The sequence below is a fragment of the Microtus pennsylvanicus genome, chromosome 1 (genome assembly GCF_037038515.1).
Source record: "Microtus pennsylvanicus isolate mMicPen1 chromosome 1, mMicPen1.hap1, whole genome shotgun sequence".
Taxonomy (NCBI): Eukaryota; Metazoa; Chordata; class Mammalia; order Rodentia; family Cricetidae; genus Microtus; species Microtus pennsylvanicus.
In genome coordinates, this window is record NC_134579.1 from 58,292,404 (window position 1) to 58,310,591 (window position 18,188).

Consider the following 18,188-nt stretch of genomic DNA (forward strand, 5'->3'; position numbering starts at 1 on the left):
ATACTGTTGTACACACTGACTCCCTGGTCCTCCATCCACATCTGTACATACTGTTGTACACACTGACTCCCTGGTCCTCCATCCACATCCGTACATACTGTTGTACACACTGACTCCCTGGTCCTCCATCCACATCTGTACATACTGTTGTACACACTGACTCCCTGGTCCTCCATCCACAGCAGTACATACTGTTGTACACACTGACTCCCTGGTCCTCCATCCACATCCGTACATACTGTTGTACACACTGACGTCTGCAGTTCTGGACATCACTCCGCATTCATTCTGCTGAGTTTTCCTGCCAGTTTTGAATTGTGTTTCCCATTTGGAAACCTGGCTCTTCGCTCAGGTTCCAAATCCAATGGCAGCTCTTCTGTGAAGATCCTCCAGTCCTGCCATAGGAGCTCCTGCTCCAGTCCAGTCACAGCCTGCTCTCACCACCTTACTGGGAGCTTCCACTGGTGGAATAAAGTTTACTCTGATATGTATTAGTTTTGCTACATTGCTAACATTGCATAAGAATGTTTTGAGTATGGAATTTTTCTTCCTTGCGCCATAAGTATATTTGAGCATTTTTTATGGTGTAGAATGGAAAAGAATGCCTGGGAACTTCATGAGAAGCAGATGAAGGAGCAGTACATTATGGCCATCGCAGATAAAGATGAGCAGCTCAGTCATCTGCAGAGTCTGCTGAGGTCTTCCTCCCAAACCCAGAGTCTCTCTGCACAGTACCAGAGACAGGTGAGGATTATCCATAAAGTTTGCTACTCAGGGTGCCCTGATCCAAAAAAGCATCGTCCTATAACTAACTGCCCATCTGCAACTATAAAGCAAGCCTCCTCCTAACTTCTTCTGGGCTGGACATGATTTCTTCTAGGGGGAGGAGTTAAGTATGAACTGTCTTAGGAAACAATGTCAGGGATTTTTGTTTCTTGGCAGGCATCCCCAGAAACATCAGTTTCCATCGATGGCTCACAAAACCTAGTTTATGAGACAGAACTTCTCAAGGCTCAGCTCAATGACAGCTTAAAGGAAATTCACCAGAAGGAATTAAGAATTCAGCAGCTGAACAGTAAGGTACGTGTTTTGTACTAGACTGAAATTCAGTTTCTTTTTTTCTCCTCCTGGAGGTAAGATTCAGCACAGGCACCAGCTCCAGCAGAACTTAGGAACAGAAGTTATAAGAGTGAGTGTTTATTCCATGGCAGAGGACACGGGCCACATTCCCCTCGCCCTTGGCCGGTCTTTGAGAGTGACTTGGGGAAACCCATGCAGAAACTTCACCCCATCTTATCACGTGTTAGTAATGTGTCAGCATCTCCTCATGCATCTCCGTGAGTCACTGTTTTCCTGCTGCTCTGACTGGTCCAAGTGTTCTCAGTGGCTCCTCCCAGTCCTGCCCTCTTCAGAGAAACCTAGGTAGGTAGTGTCTGCCAAAATTAGACGTTATTCATGAGGTTAGTGGATAGTGAGTCCAGGGGTCTGTGAGAAGAGTTGTGAATGCCCGCAAATGTCTGCACAGTGTGTGGTGGGTGCGTGCATCTTGTCACAGGAAGTCACGGAACACAGGCATTGAGGCTGCTCCGGGGGAAAGTTCTTGCCTTGCAATCCTGATGACTTCAGTTTCATCTCTGGATCCCACAGAGGAAAGATGAAATCAGTTCCTGAGCGTTCTTCTCTGTTCTCTACATGTGTGTTATAGAATGAGCATGCCTACACGCGTGCATGTGTATTACACACATGCACACACACAAATACCAATAACATTGTGATTCAAAATCATAAAAATCAGGAGACGGTTTTCCCAGATAAGGAGAAAAGCCCACTTGCTCAAGGCTGCAGTCACTCTGAAGTCAGTGGTCATGTGTGTGACTAGTGTGTTTACCACACATAGAAGGGACTCATTAGATGATAAATCCAACCATCACTAGAATGTTAGAGACTCCACTGGCTTTGGATCCAAATGAATTGATGAACTAAATGGCTTAGTTTTGTTTGGTGGGGAGGGGTCTCCTCTCACCGACCTATTACAGAGGTTCTGTTCTGTGGCTGTGAAGACCCAGTGACTCCATCCAGTCACACCTCAGTTCTTGTTCCTCTCTAAATGCTACTCTGTGGCTCTGTCGAGGCTTCTCCTCCTGTGACAGCATTTTAAACTGAAACAGCTGTTTATAGGTGATGAAATAAATTATTTTGGTAGATGATAACAGCTGAAAAATTTAAATGTTTTATTGAAATAAAATGTAAATGGTTGTGTTTTACGCTTTTTTATGCTTAGCTCTTTTGGGAGCTCACCACCCAGCTCCCAGATAAATACACACAGAGAGGCTTATTTTTACTTATAAAAGCCCAACCTTATCTTGACTTGTTTCTCTCCAGCTTTTCTTTTTCTTTTTGGATTTTTCGAGACAGGGTTTCTCCGTAGCTTTTGGTTCCTGTCCTGGAACTAGCTCTTGTAGACCAGGCTGGCCTTGAACTCAGAGAGATTCGCCTGCCTCTGCCTCTGCTGGGATTAAAGGCATGTGCCACCACCGCCTGGCTCTCCAGCTTTTCTTTAACTGAAATTATTCTGACTACCTTTGCCTCTTGGCTTTTTCCTTTTCTTTCTTCCGTATACCTTACTTTCGCTCTTATTCCGTGTCTTGCCACATAGCTGGGGGGCTGGCCTCTGCCATCCTCCTCTCCTTATTCTCTCTTGCTCCTCCCTCCAGATTTCTCCTTCTTTGTATTCTGTCTGCCTGCCAGCCCCGCCTGTCCTTTCTTCTGCCTTGCTATTGGCCATTCATCGCTTTATTAGACCATCAGGTGTTTTAGACAGGCCAAGAATCACAGATTCACGGAGTTAAACAAATGCAGCATAAACAAAAGAACACACCTTACTATAATATTCTACAACAGTTAACACATAAAAGTAACAGATCTTTGGCATAGCAGGCTACAGGTTCACAAAGAGATATGTAACAAGCAGTCAGGATAGGAAGCCAGGATGTCCCACACCCCCACAAGTCCACCATTCCTCTTCCAGTCACAGCCACCTACCTGGAACTAAGTGGTGCCGTTTGCAGTATGAACATACTGCTGTAGGCCATTGTCACTCAGGATAAGAAATAGTTCTCTTTAGAATCTGGCTGTGAGGAAGGCACCTCCCTAGCCCGCTCATCCACTAGTTAACAAGTGACTGCCATTAGCCTGCTGAGAGTCTGGCCATAACTGAGGACACACATAAACCTTAAGTCACGTGAGCTTAGTCTCACTCCCCGTAGGTCCCAGCTTCTCACTTGAGTGAGATGAAGTTGAGGGGCCGCCACACGTGTTTCTCTCTAACCCTGTCTGCCCTCGCTCCTTTGCTGAATGCTAAGGTGTTCTACACAGTTCTGCTGGCTTAGCTCAATGTCTCTGTGCAGGGTAGGAATGTGTTAGAAACCTTAAACATGTCTAATGATATAGTGCTAGTCTAGTTAGTGGACTGAATTCAGTTAGCCTGTGAGTAAAGTAGAGGTCTGTGCCCTGCACATCTCTGTGGTGGCAGCCCCACAGCGGCCGTTCCTATGAGCAGTGGTTGCTCCAGTGAGACTCCATGGACACTGGGAGGGCCGTGCCCCTGGATCCTATGCCTGCTCCTAAACCCAGAAACCGAGACAGAATGCAGACACCCAAGACGGGTTACAAATGGCTGATTCGTGATCGACTATTTGTCTTTGTAGTTCATAAGCCTTCGCTTCCAACAAGTTTATGGGTCTGCCCTCTGTTTCTAGATTTTCTAGATACAAAATGAGAAGACAGTTTTAAACACTGGGGAGATTTGTTTTGTTTGTGTTTACTTGTGTTTGGTGTGCCCTGGGCTGTTCATTCCAGCTAGGAACGCTTTTCCTGTGGTGGGAGAACATGGTGTTAGTCCTCACCCTGGAGTTCCTATTGTACTCAGCCCGCCACCCTCAAGTAAGCTTAGCTTCCCAAAAATTCACACCCTTTTCTTCAGTAACACCTTTCTCCCCACACCCACGTCTTCCCAGATTGGGCCACATCATAAAGCAGGTGGGACTCAACACTTGAGACCCATACCTGTGAGCCTTTGTCTGGTGCCATGGCCTTGAGTAGTGTGAGCTTATTTCTTTTTTCCATTTGTAAAAAAATGGGGGGGGTCCTTTCTCTGCTTCTATCAATGAAGATGGTATTTGTCCAAATGTTTTGTAAACTGAAACTCGATCTTCAGAGTCACAACCACACACAGTCATCTGGAGCCATGTTCAGTTACGGAGCACGTTGTGATCATGTGTGCTATCTGTGTGCATCCAATGCGTTTTCCCAGATTTCTCTAGAAAACTGTTTTCTCGGAAGCATTGATGAACTTTCTTACACAAACACTTAGAAAAGAATCCTCAAGAGATCACAAGACTCCCAGCCAAATCCATCCATTCCCTGTGACCCAAGTCTTCTAGTGTCTCTGTGGTGGGTACTCAGGAGGACGTCTCCATGCTACCAATGTATCTGGGTGTTAATCATGACTGAAGTTTAAACTGACGGTGCACAAGTGAGGAATCCCAATTCTGGTTCCAGAGGAGTCCAGTCCCAGTCAGCTGGTAGAAGCCGCATCAGCTAAATGTTTTCACTCATTGTAAGAAGGTTTCCTGCTTTAGAAACCAGAGGCTTAGATTGCTTTGCCAGGTAGTGGGCACCTGACACTGAACTTGTGCAGGGACAGCTCCCACCATGGCCTGTCCCTCGGGACCTAGAGGAAAGGTTGGCGTTGGGACTGTACTGTTTCCACTTGGTGAGCATCTGGGCTCCCACTTCCGCTTCTCAAGTCCACATAGACACATATGACTTCTGTCTGCTCTCTTGGAAACATGTCCACCCAGTAATACTATCACACACATTTTTAAGTGTGAGCTTGTTCTCTGTCTATACTGAGTTCTAGGGCTTGTTATTCATTAGTAATTTAAGCATGGACCCAACCTTCTGCTCTCTGCTTACATTCCTGGAATAGCCTGTTCTACTGGAATTTTTGTTAGGGGGTTCTGTTTAATCGTTGTTCAGTTCATAGACCTTGGAACCAGGAAAAATAAACCAGTTTCCTGCTATTCTTCCAGAAGTAGTTTCCTTTCATGCTGAAACATTTAGGTATTTTTCCCTTTGAAGAAGCATACTGCGGTAGGATTCTAAGATAGGTTCTGCATTGCAAATCAGGTCCTGCAAGTTCAGGCCAGTTGCCTAAGCACTGCTTCCAGTGATGTGGTCCTGGGGTGGTACTCATCCTCTCCCCTGCTGCAGTTCTCTCAGCTGCTGGAGGAGAAGAACACCCTCTCCATCCAGCTCAGCGACGCCAGCCAGAGTCTCCGCGAGAACCAGCATCACTACAGTGACCTCTCCAAGCACTGCGCTGTCCTGGAGAAGCAGGTGCAGGAGCTGCAGGCGGTAAGGCAGTGGCAGGAAGTGCTCAGAGTGATAGCTAGGGACTGTCACTTCCCTACACAGTGAAAGGCTCTCAGTTTGCACACACACATGGTGTCTGAAGAGCTTCCATCACAACTGCTCCGCTGTTGTTTTTTCTAGGGGCCGCCAAATGTAGATGATGTTCCAGGAGCGCCCCAGGAAATGAATGGAAAGAGAAAGAGGGATCCAGAAGCCACAGGAGAGCCACAGCCAAGGTAGAGGAGCAGGGTTCTCCTCCACACATACACTGGGAAGAAATTGGGTGGTAGACAAGAGAGGGTGATGGGTGAATGTGATGAAAAGATCTTATCTACGTGTATGGAAAGATCATAATGAAACCTATTGTTGTGTATGGCCAGTGTATGCTATTTTAATGAAATTGGGTTGCAATCTTGGTGGAGCAGAATTCACCGTATACTCTTAGTGAGTCCTAGTATCTGACAAGCGTCACGGAGTGATGTAAAGATTGAATGCAACAGTACCTGACAGATGTTGTGCAAGAAGTGAACAGTGCTTGTAACACAAGTGCACACACACAGCACTACAAACGCTAGAATTACAGCTGCTCCTGCAGGCTCGCATCTCCCCATAGGTATTTTCCGCTGTAATTGTGCTGTAGCTGGACTTCTATGTTAGTTAATTTTCCTATTTGGGGAAATGCTTCCGCCTTGTGACAATGTATTCAAGATCATGTCTTACATCCACTGATGCCCTTTGCCTGCCTTTCACCCTCCAGATTGTCTGAAGTCCAGCAGCAGCTCTGCAGCACGAAACAAGAAGTGAGTGAGTTAAAGAAGCTGCTAGAAGAAGAGCGAGATCAAAGATTGGCCGTTGAGAATGCACTCTCCTTGGCCGAGGAGCAGATCAGAAGGTAAGGTGTGGGGAGACTCTTTCTGCTCCCTTGTCACCCTCCCTGGCCTTGCTCCTGCACATTTCTGCCACCAGGCTCAGGGTGAGTTAAGACCTTAATCTCCCCTTGACTTGACACTGTCCTAAGAGCAACTTGATCGTCATCACCAAGAAGCAGGGTACCTGTGGGGTTTCGGAAGCCTGTGCTTTCCAGCGCAGTAGGTTGCAGGGGTTAGAAATTTTTTCCAATCCCTATATTACAGGAAGCTTATATAAGGTGTCTTACTTCATCCCAGCAGTAACTATGTGAGGTACAAGCTGGGTTCTTGTGTGTGTGCATGTTGGGGGCAGGGGGACAAGGTCAGAGGACAATGTTAGGTGTCTTGGTGTATCCCTTTCTGACATATTCCCCTGAGACAGAGTCTCTCATTGAACCTGGCACTTGCTGTTTTTCAGTGACCATCCTCCTGCCTCTGTCTTCTCCCTAGCCCTGGGGATTGCAGGTGCACACAATCAGGCAGCTCTCACATGGCTGCAGGGGTGGGAATGCAGGTCCTCAGGCTTACAAAGCAAGCTCTCTTCCCCCCTGAGCCATCTCCACGACCCCAGGGTCAGAGTCTTTCAAGGGCCAAATGATGCATTCTCATCACCTGTCTGATACCCAGACCTTTGTTTCTTTGTTTTTGACGCAAGGTCTTTCTACTTAGCTCTGGCTGGCCTGAAACTTGATTTGTAGACCAGGCTGGCCTTGAAGTCACAGAAATCCACCTGCCTCTGCCTCCCAGTGCTGTGATTAAAAGTGTATGCCCTACACCTAGCTAGGCAATTGAAATTTTAAAGATTGTAGCCTAAGGGAAAATAGAAGACCACTTAAGAAAGAGTGTGGCTTGATGTATTGGCAATGCACTGCCTAACCCTGAACCTCCCTTTGCCAGTCACCTCAGCTAGGAGGGCATGGATGTGTGTGATGCTGTGGGCCCTCTACCCCGAGTGTGATTGGAAGGACACAGCTGGGTACTGTCGGTACTTATTCCACATCAAGGAAACCGGAAGTCACAGTGTGTGAGGAGGTAGTAAGGCTACAAGTGTTCTGTTGCTGGAATCCCCTTTATGTGGAAAGGAACAGCAGGTGCCTCCATGTGTGTAGGGGAGTCACTGTGTCTGCCGTCTCCTCCCTCAGAATAAACGGCACTGGGGGTGTTTCTGCCTTCTTGCAGTGCCTTCCCCAGGGAGCAGGTCTGAGCTGAGATTTCCTTCTTTCCCACTCAGCATATATACAGCTTTTTGTTTTCTACACCGTCTAGGTAGCCTTGAGGGTAGGCTCTACGGGAATACGGTGCAGCTTGTGCAGTGGCCTTGCAGAGACTTTCAGACCTATTTGTTCATGGCCGTTTCTCTGCCACTTATGAAAAACTTGGTCCATGGGGAGGCTCGGGACCACTTGAGACAGCTTAGTCAGGATGAGTCTGGAGCCTGTGTCTGGACCACAGTAACCTAAGCTTAGCCCCTCCCCCTTTCCTTCTGACTGAGAGCAGAATGGAGGCCAGGTGTTGGTGATGCACACCTTTAATCCCAGCACTTGGGAAGCAGAGGCAGGTGGATCTCTGTGAGTTCGAGGCCAGCCAGGTCTACAGAGCAAGTTCCAGGACAGACTCCATAGCTACATAGAGAAAACCTGTTTCAAAAACCAAACCAAAACAACAACAAAAAAAAAACCAGAAAGTACGGCCCACCTGGACCAGGTTCAGATTAAGGCATTTCCTCTCTGCTGAAGAAGAGAGCGGTCCACAGAGAAGTGTCCAGTTGATGGAGATTCCCTGTGTGGGGAAGAAACATGAAGAGGAAAGGGGCTTTGCCTGCTCCCCATGCCAGTTAAAATGTCTGCCCTGTAGGCAAATGAGCCCTGGGAAGTAGAGCCAGGAGAATCGTAAGTTCAAAGCCAGTCTGGGCTACATAGTAAGCCCTTTCCTCAAAAACAAACAAAAGACCAGGGTGGGGTGGAGAAGGAAGGGGAGAGAGAAATGAGTGAGTTTCTGAGTGAAATGTGGTGGTGGGGGGGAGAACACGAGGATAAAGACAAACGGGCATTGGGTCTAGTTCTGTTGATTGTTAGTCGTTCTTCCACGGGTAAAACACTAACCAGCTTCCCAGCCGGAAGCACCCAAGCCAGCATCCTAAATACGCAGTTCTGTTACTACTGTGTGGCCTGGCCTATGGGAGAAATCTCTGCTGCCAGTCCCCTAGGGCACCTTCCCAGGATGGCTGGGAAGATTCTCATGCAGGGGACATGTGCTGTATCTTTCTCTCAACCAGGTTGGAGCAGAGTGAATGGGATTCGGCCCGGACTCCTATCATTGGTGCCTGTGGCGCTCAGGAGACATCAGTGTTGATAGACATCCCGGGCAGCAGCTTCCGTAGGGTAAGAGGGAAGGACGCAGGGAGAGCTCTGCGGTGGGACCGGGCTGAGGTACGGAGATGGGCAGTGTTATTGGTGGTCAGCCACTGAGGACATTTTCTCCCTGGATGCCCCTCCGCTGTGAGGATGGGATCAGTTGGCTGAGATGCAGAATTACTGGTGAAGAGAAAGAGCCTTCAGGTGGAACTGACCCTCATTTTGTTGTTGTTGTTGTTTTGTTTCAGACCCGGAGTGGCGCTGGATGGAAGCGGGTTCTGCGTTCACTCTGCCATTCCCGGACCCGAGTGCCACTGCTTGCAACCATCTACTTCCTGATGGTTCACGTCCTCCTCATCCTGTGTTTCACAGGTCATCTATAAACTCCTCACTCGACCACAGCTCTCAGAACTTGTAATTCCTTCATCTCTAATGTCAGAATTGTAGTTTTAGAACAGCCTTCCCACTTCCAATCCATCTGCATCTCCTTGGAAAATTCTCATAACAACAGAGGTGGCTGTGAGGACAGGTTAGAATGCAAGGCCTGGTGCATCCCTCCATAGGGGTCCTGAAGCCACTGGGGAGCCGGAGCATCACAACTTCTAGCCTCAAGAACCCCTGAGCTACGGCACACAGGTGTGAGTTATTCTGTCTTCAATGCCATTGTCACCCACCACTGCGAACAGGGATGAGGCAATGGGAAGAAAAGACAAAACAGCTTATCCAGACCTGAGAGCAGTGGTCACGAGTCACATCACTGTGCCTGTCCTCCCCTTGCTAACCGCCGGCTATCTCATTGTGGACATGATGTCTTCCCTTCTGTGCTCATCACCTGAAGAAGGGAGAGGACTGGTGGTTCACCGATCAGCTCTACCGTCTATGGTGATTACATTTTAGTCACAACATCCCAAGGACTTTCCCGAACTATTGTAAAATAATAAAGTGTTATTTTCGGAATGAAGATTTGTGTGAGGCCGTCTGTCGGCACAGTTGTTACGTACCTGTGTCTGTACTCTGGAGAGTGGAGGGTGGAGGGATGGTTCCCGGAGTACTAGAGTCCTGAAAATCTTCCCTTCTCACTAACCAGCCTCAGAGGGCTGTGAGCATCCTTCTAGCCTCAGCTGCTGGAGCCAAGCAGACGAGGTGAGGGAAGAAATCCATCCCGAGACTGAGTTAAAGGAGCAGAGTGCCGGGGTGAAGTCCTGAAGCCTTGTGTATAGTGCTGAGAGAACAGTGGAAGAGGTTAGCCACCTGACTCACTGAGAAGACTGAGACAGGAGATGATAGGTTCGGGGTCAGTCTTGTCCGTGTAGTAAATTCAAGTAGCCTGTGCTACATAGCAGCACTCTGTCTCAGGAGAAAACAGCACAACAGATCAGTCTCCTAGCCCAAAACAAGTCACCTGGGCACGTCTGACTTGAAGACAGAAGGGAAGGGCCACAGATCTTAACAGCACGGAGTGTGTCAGAGTTCACAGTTCCTGCTTCTTGGAGGAATTCATCTGGAGTTAGAGTTCTGTCAGTGAGCTCAGGCTCCACACAGTTTCCCAACAAGCTAGAACTTTCTCCTTCCTTTCCCGTGACTTATCCTTTTGATATCAGTTCTGTGTGAGCCTCATTGTAAGTGCTATAGGTAATGAAGAGGTGTTTTTAAGGCTTGCCCTTCAAGATTCACATACAGATCAATCTCCCAGGAAGCCTCTCTTGATTGCTCCAGCCCACATCAAATGTTTTTGTTTTCCTCCCTCAGACCAGACCTTTACAACAGTGTTGTAGCCCAGGCTACACCTGAGTGCTGGGATCACAGATGTTTGCTACCTCACCCCGCTAGCTTGTTCTGAATTCTTTTACTATCCTAGATGCAACTGTCCTATGTAGGACACAGAGTGGTCCTAGAGCATTCTTGAACGTATCTTAACTGCTAGGGGAAGTGGTTTAGATGTGGTCATTTGTATAACTATCCCATGACTTGTAAAAACTTTTCAAAATACTGGACAGAGAAACATTTAACCCTTTTAAGTACCTAAACCTTAAGGGACAGCAGGAAGTAGCTGTGAGGACAGTGTGGCGGGACACGACAGAGAACCTGAAAACAGAACTGAAGCCACTGCTCAGTTTCTTGCCCTGAAGTGGCAGCAGCTGGTGGGGGCGCCGGGTGTGGATTTGAGGAGCCAGCGCTGGGAGCTCGAACAAACAGTAGTGAAGGTGAGTACCCTGAGCTCTGGGAGACTTGGGGAGCACAGGGAAGTGTGGAAGAGAAATCCACATAGCACTTAGTTCTTGTTGAGGGAAGACCTTGCTAATTGGTGCTGAACTTGTGATGTCTTTCAGCCATTTTAGATTCCTCTGTTGAGAGTTCTCTGTTTCGTCGGTACTCCAATTTTTTATTGGATTATGTGTTCTTTTGGTGACCAATTTCTTGAGTTCTTTGTATATTTTGGAGATCAGACCTCTGTCTGATGTGGGGTTAGTGAAGATCTTTTCCCATTCTGTAGGCTGTCGTTTTGTCTTGTTGACCATGTCCTTTGCTTTACAGAAGCTTTTCAGTTTCGGGGGGGGGGGGTGTTAAGAATTTGTTGGATTTAATGTTTTCTTTGACCAATGAGTATTTCCTCTGTAGTATCTTCAGTGCTTGAGATTCTTTTATCTCTTGTATTCTGTGGATTATACTTGTCTCTGTAGTTCCTGTTTGTTTACCCAGATTTTCCATTTCCTGAGTTCCCTCAGTTTGTGTTTTTCTTTATTACCTCGATTTCAGTCTTCAAGTCTTTAACTGTTTCCTCCACCTGTTTGGTTGTTTTTTTTTTTTTTTCTTCTTGGTTTTCTTGCGTTTCTTTGAGGGATTCATTAATTTTACAACTTTTTGCTTGTCTTCTCTTCCATTTCTTTAAGGGAGTTTTTCTCTTCCTGTTTAAAGGTCTCCATTATTTTCATAAAGTTACGTTTAAAATGGTTTTCTTCTACTTATTCTAGGTTAGGATGATCAAGTCTTCCTTCTGTGTGTCCACTGGGTTATGGTGTTACTGTATTGCTTTTTAGGATGTTGGAATTCTTGCATTGGCGACGACCCATCTCTTTCTTCAAATGAGGCCGGCAGTGTCTTGGCATCTTGGTCCAATCCTTGCTGTGGCTGTCTCTTAGGTCTCCTCAGTATTGGAGCAAGCTGTGTTTCAGGGTTCCACAGAGCTCGAAGGTTCTTAGGTCCCCTCAATATTGGAGCAAATTATGTTTCAGGGTTCCACAAAGCTCACAGGCAAATAGGCAGGTTTGGGGGCAGGGTGCATTAGGGAGGAATACTCCCTGCTTGCTGGCTAGAAAAGCTGAGGGAGTTGGGGAGGGCCCCTGGGTTTTGTCCCACTGGGGAGGTCCCAGAGAGGGAGACATCCAGCTGTCGGGCCCTGTGGCTGCTGAGTCACCTCTTAGATTCCCTCAGTATTGGAGCAGTCTGTGTTCCAGGGATCTACTGAGCTTTCAGGCAAACAGGTGGGTATGGGAGTGGGGTGGGGTGGGGGCTAGCTCAGCCACCAAGAGTTGGGTTCTTAGGATCTGAAGCAATCCCTCCACAAAGGCCTTGGCACTAGACCATTACCAGCTCTCCAAAGCATATTCCATGTTGTGGTTCCCCAGCTCGCCAAAGCATATTCCATGTTGTGGTTCCCCAGCTCGCCAAAGCTCTCAGTTCATCATCTTCCTGCAGCAAAGACTTCACTACAGCACACAAAACCGCCGGTGCCAGTTCCTCTGTAAAGCCAAGACTGAACCCAAAATACATTCCTTGAAAGTATTCTTTCAAGAAGGTATCCATTTGTTTATTTGTACTTTTTATTCTTTGCTCTGCTGGCTAGTTTTATGTCAACTTGATACAAGCTAGAATGATCTGAAAGAAGGAACCACAATTGAGAAAAATCCCTCCAGTGTAGTGATGAGGCGAGCAGGCCTGCTTTTCATCCTGCATGGTTCCCGCACGGCTAGCTTAGCCCCGGAAATAACAACACACAAGCTGTATTCATTTAATCACTGCCTGGCCCATTATATCTAGCCTCTTCTTGGCTAACTCTCATATCTTGCTTTAACCCATATCTAGTAATCTGTGTATCACCACAGGGTCGTGGCTACTGGGAAGATTCTAACCCACGTCCATCTCAGGCTGGAGCTTCATGGTGGTTGCCTGACTCTATTTCTTTCTCCCAGCATTCTGTTCTGTCTACTCTGCCTATCTAAGCTGCTGTCCTACCAAAGGCCAAGGCAGTCTCTTTATTTGACCAATGAAAGTAACACATAGAAGACCCACCTACATCACTCCAGAAGATCGAGCTATAGGGCATTTTCTTAATTAGTGATTGATAGGGGAGGGTCCAGCCCATTGCAGGTGGCGCCACCCTGGATGGTGGTCCTGGGTTCTATAAAAAAAAAGCAGACTGGCCAGACTGTGGGGGCATTCATCTTTAATCCTAGCACCTAAGAGGCAGAAGCAGGCAAATCTCTGAGTTTGAGACCAGCCTAGTCTACAGAGCTAGTGCCAGGACAACTAGGGCTATAAAGAGAAACCTTGTCTCAGAAAGTAAATAAATAGAAAGGAAGAAAGAAAGAAAGAAAGAAAGAAAGAAAGAAAGAAAGAAAGAAAGAAAGAAAGAAAGAAAGAAAGAAGAAAAGAAAAAAGAAAAGAAAAGAAAGCAGGCTGAACAAACCACAAGGAACAAGCCAGTAAGCAGCACCCCTCCAGGACCTCTGCATCAGATCCTGCCTCCAGGATTCTGCTCTGTTTGAGTTCCTGCCCTGGTTTTCTTCAGTAATGGCTATGATATGGAAGTGCAAGCCAAATGAACCCTTTCTTCCCCAACTTGCTTTGGTGTTTGATCCCAGCAATAGAAACCCTAACTCAGGCTCAGCAGTAGAGATATGAAGGTCCCTGCAGGGTCTCTAAAACATTCTCCAGATTCCTTAGGAAGAATGTGTCATTTCAAGTCAGGGGTGGGAACAGTCAAAGTGGGTCTGGAACATGTCAGAGAGAGGGAGGAAGCTGCCAACAACCACTGGTCACATTTTGAAGGAACTCAGGAGCCACCACAAAGGTCCCTCCTAACCAAAGATGGGAACATTTGAGGACTAACAGATAACGGAAGCATTACATGTGATGCAGATGCTCCTTACAGTGCTTTTCAATAGAAGGTCAACTGGGAGGTTGTAAGGACCAGTGTGTGTGTGTATGTGTGCGCGCGCGCACGTGCATGCATGTGTTTATTCATGCAAACATTCATCCCATGATCCTGTTAATCCTGAACCTAAGGACAACCCAATGATTTGGGAAAGAATGCCACCATCTTGCAATCCATATTAAATAAGAGGAAGAAAACAGTTACCTTTGCTGCTCACAAAGGAAAGGTGGGTGACGCGGAGCTTGGAGGGGTCGCATGGGTGGGGTAGCACCTTCTGGTCAACTCACTAAGTGACAGCATCACTACTGACAAAATTGTCATGGGGTCCTGCGGTGGGGTAGGAAGACAAATTAAGAAAAAGACAAAGTCTTAATCTAGCCTTCAACTCACGTAGCAGAGAATTACCTCTGCCAGCACACCTTTAATCCCAGCACTTGGGAGGCAGAGGCAGGTGGATCTCTGTGAGTTCAAGGCCTGCATGATCTGCAAAAAAAAAAAAAAAGTGCCCTGTGCCACTGTCTGGGAACTTAATACAGTGGAATGTTGCTGGTAGCTCCACGATCTGATGTTCCCGATGCTGTGTATACACTGTTTCATTTTACGTATAAATGCTTCGATTTTTGTCACTTCCAAATTTATTATTAAAAGACGTTTCTTGTGCATTTTTAGGAAATTGATTTTTTTGCTGCGTGGCGGTGGCACACATTTTAATCCCAGCACTTAAAAAGCAGAGGCAGGTGGATCTCTGATTTGGAGGTCAGCCTGGTCTACAGAGTGAGTTCCAGGATAGCCAGGGCTGTTGTTACATAGAGAAACCCTATCTCAGGGGAAAAAATTGATTTTTCGTGAGTAATTTGGAATCCTCTTCTGAGTCTGTTTTGAATACTGGTAAATCCTAACATAGGACTTCCTTCATATAGCAATGCCATTTTCACTGAAGAGCAACAAGAAGTCTGTCTTAAAGTCTGTGATAAAGATACACCACTAATTTATGCAAATCATTTTTATTGTAATTCTCTATTCAGTAACATACCATGACTATTTCTTTATGGGTTTAATTTAAACTCTTTAGTTTTTTCACATTAATTTTATCTCGGGGCGGGGGATGTACCTACCCATGCCACAGAGTGAATTTTGAAGTCCAAGCACAACCTGTAGGAATGTGTTCTGTCCTATGCAGGTCCCAGAGATGCATTTTAGGTCATCAGGCTTAGCAATACCTTAACCCACTGAGCCATCTCACCTATCCAAATTTAAATTTTTTGGTCAGAATTTCAGATACGCCCCTTACCGATCTTGTACCTTGCAGTGTAATCAAATACACCAGCGTCTTGACTGTCATACCCCCTATAAGTATGTATGAGAATACATTTAAGATATATATTCAAATATATATTTGAAATATATGAAATATATTTCTCAGAACTTGTCAAGAAGATAAGATTCTGCCCACGTTGCTTTCAGTGATAGTACTGTAGTATTATTTCTTAATCTCAGGGTTTTCATCTGAGTGTTTTTCTATATTTTCTATAGGAGCCCCATGTGGATCCAGTTAGTATATGGGTCTGAGATGTTGGTGGTATAGAGATTAGCATAGCTGCCTTTTGGCCAGTATGTGAGGCAAAATATTTCTAAAATATTAAAGTTTGGAGAATTATCACTGAAGTTTATTGACAGCAAGTAAGGAATGAAGTTATGGCATCATTCATTGCCCAGTAAATATCAAGTCCTCTAGAAAAAGCCAAGGCTACAAAGACAAGATATAAAGCCTGATCTTAGTACTTCCTGTCTACTAAATACAAGCCCATGAAGCCATCACAACTGCAAGGTGGTAACTGAACATGGAGCTTTATAAGAAGCAGTGAAAAGTTGGAAAGCCTACCTCTGCTGCCCACTGCGGGCAAACAAGCAACCATAGTATTGATAAGGTGATTTCTGAATTGGATGATGTTGAGCAGGAGTTAGGAGGCCCAGTGCTAAAGAGTGGCCATAACCTGACATATAATTTTCCTGAAAAGTCACAAAATGGCATAATCTAATGAAATATTTAAGAAGATTTTCCCATTAAATGTTTAAGGCTCTAAGGAGGCCAAGGCAAGTGGATCTCTGAGCTTGAGACCAGTCTGGTTTTCCAGCCAACCAGGCCTACAGGGCTACAGAGCAAGACCCTTTCTCAAAAAACGATTTAAGATTCTGGCCCTTTTGAGAAAGCCTGGCCTGAGTTTGCTATGTGGAGCGCACAGCGTAAGGAGAGGCCTAACTCCTGAGGGTTGTCCTCTAACCACAACACAGGCAGAAGTGCAAGACTTGTAGACTGAACCTGACCAGACTTACTGTCCCCAGCCTGACAGATTACGTGGCAATAAGATGGCCCATCATGTAGAATATGCACCAAAAATATGCACGTGACATGTAGAACTTCAGTCTTCTCGTTCCCTCCCTCAATGCATGTCATTGTCTTTAGTGGCCTCCCAAACAGAAACTGTGAATTCCCCTCCTCTCAACCATCCTGTTCTGTCAACCTTCTGAATACCCCAAATACCCTCCCCTCTGAGAAAGCTATGAAAGGAAAAGAATGATGCTGTCCAGGGACCAAGACATGAGATTGACAGCGGGCCTCAGAATTAAGGTCAGAAGCCGCAGGTCCTAGACTGGCTTTTACGCGGGTCTCATTTCACAAATTAAAATGTCTCAAACGCATAACATCAAAGGCAATTTAACAAGAGCTACAAAACCAGGCAAACTTCAGGGAGTCACCCTTTCGATTGTTTCTGACTTAGTTTACTCATCGGTGGTTGCCAGCGACTTCAGAAGTCACTCGTCCACACTTTGATGGTTTTGTCGTTTTCCAACGCCGCTGATGCAATCATGTTTTCTGTAGGGTGACAAGCTGCCGAGATCACAACACCTGTGTGACCTTGTAGCTTCTGTGCAATCTCTTTAGTCTGAAGGTTCCAGATGTAAACCATGTTGTCCTCGGAGCCAGACACAACCCACTTTCCACCAGTCACAGAGAAACTGGCAAATATGCAGTATTTCTCATTCTTATGGCCAGTGTATGTCTTCAGGCATCTGCCTCTGCTGTAATCCCACAGTTTAAGAGTATTGTCCAAAGTTGCAGTGAGAATGTATTTGCCATTTGGAGAAAATTTTACGAAAGACACGGGAGGGTTGCCATCATCAGCAAGTGTTTTAAACATTGGCCCGAGGCAGCATCCCAGATTCTACAAAGACCATCGTAGCTCCCCGACACTATCAAGGACCCACTGCAATTAAAATGTACGGCAGAGACGGGATCCGAATGGGCAGACAAAGTCTTGAGGCACTTTCCTGTTTCCACCTCCCATATTTTCACTCTCATCGAAGGACCCCGAAACGATGAGGTTGGATGGTGGGTTGAAATTACAGCAGAAGACGAAATCACGGTGCCCTTTTAGTGTTCTCAAACATCTTCCAGATCTCACATCCCATAACTTTAGAGTCTTGTCGTCTGAGGCAGAAACGAGACGCTAGAATCTGAAGACCAGGCAACATCTGATATTTCCAGATTATGACCACAGAGTGTTTTCTTATATTTCCCATCATATGCCCCCCAAATTATAATTAGCGCATCAGCGGCAGAACTTGCTAGCCATTCTCCGTTAGGACTAAATTTAACTGATGATATGGCCGCCGAGTGCCCCTCAAGAGTAAGTCTGAGGGCATAGTTGGGTTTCTGTGGTTCTCCTGCCCGCTGGGTGGCAGAGGAGAGGGCCGACTGCTGTGCTCCCTCTGCTGGGGGATGTTCAGTCGCCATAGCTCGGACCTACAGTTTGCGCAGGCGTCCGGCCCCGAGCCTGGCAGAAGAAACTTGCCGTTCGAAGGCGCACCTTTTTGACTGTAACATGAGCTTGTCTTTTGGGTCAGCACAGAATCAGCAGCAAGGTTTGGACCACTCTCCTCCCGCTTTCTTCGGTAGCATCAGAGAACCGGATCACAGTGGTTGTGAGATCGGTGCTATTGTTGGGTGTTGTTAAAGGACTAGGCCGTCAATCGGGGGCTAAAGGGGCTGCACAGAAAGTCCTCTTCCATGCCCTCCCCAGCTTCCCAGCGTCTGGGAACGGTGAAAAACTGAGGACGCCACAATAAACAGAATTTGAGAAGACTCAAGAAGAGGCGGGGACGCACCACAGCGCAGGCCCACAACCACCAATGGGACTTGCCCGACGGCGCCTGCGCCGAAGAAAGTAAACGTTTGCTTCCGGTCCTCCTGGACCCTGCCCCCGAACCCCGCTTTTTGCTGTGGGAGGCTTGGGTGCAGGAAGGGGCGCGGCCCCGCCCGCGGGCACTTCAGGAAAACTGTAAGCAAAGCTGGCC

The 18,188-nt window shown here is 46.7% G+C and overlaps 1 protein-coding gene and 1 pseudogene across 9 annotated transcripts in view; one reads left to right on the forward strand and one right to left on the reverse strand.

The window, feature by feature from the left end:
* Window positions 1-9,638, forward strand: part of Golgb1 (golgin B1) — a 61,071-nt gene extending 51,433 nt beyond the window's left edge. For 8 of the 9 annotated variants that reach the window (XM_075964936.1, XM_075964965.1, XM_075964943.1 and 5 more), the window contains 7 exons: window positions 591-744; window positions 943-1,080; window positions 5,275-5,418; window positions 5,557-5,651; window positions 6,173-6,307; window positions 8,599-8,704; window positions 8,926-9,638. In XM_075964936.1, coding sequence (XP_075821051.1) covers window positions 591-744; window positions 943-1,080; window positions 5,275-5,418; window positions 5,557-5,651; window positions 6,173-6,307; window positions 8,599-8,704; window positions 8,926-9,060 — 907 coding nt within the window. In that variant the 3' untranslated portion in view covers window positions 9,061-9,638. The remainder of the gene's footprint in view (window positions 1-590; window positions 745-942; window positions 1,081-5,274; window positions 5,419-5,556; window positions 5,652-6,172; window positions 6,308-8,598; window positions 8,705-8,925) is intronic. The other variant, XM_075965000.1, reaches the window with a different exon arrangement.
* A 5,209-nt stretch (window positions 9,639-14,847) lies between these two features.
* On the reverse strand, window positions 14,848-18,188 carry LOC142845697 (WD repeat-containing protein 5B-like; annotated as a pseudogene).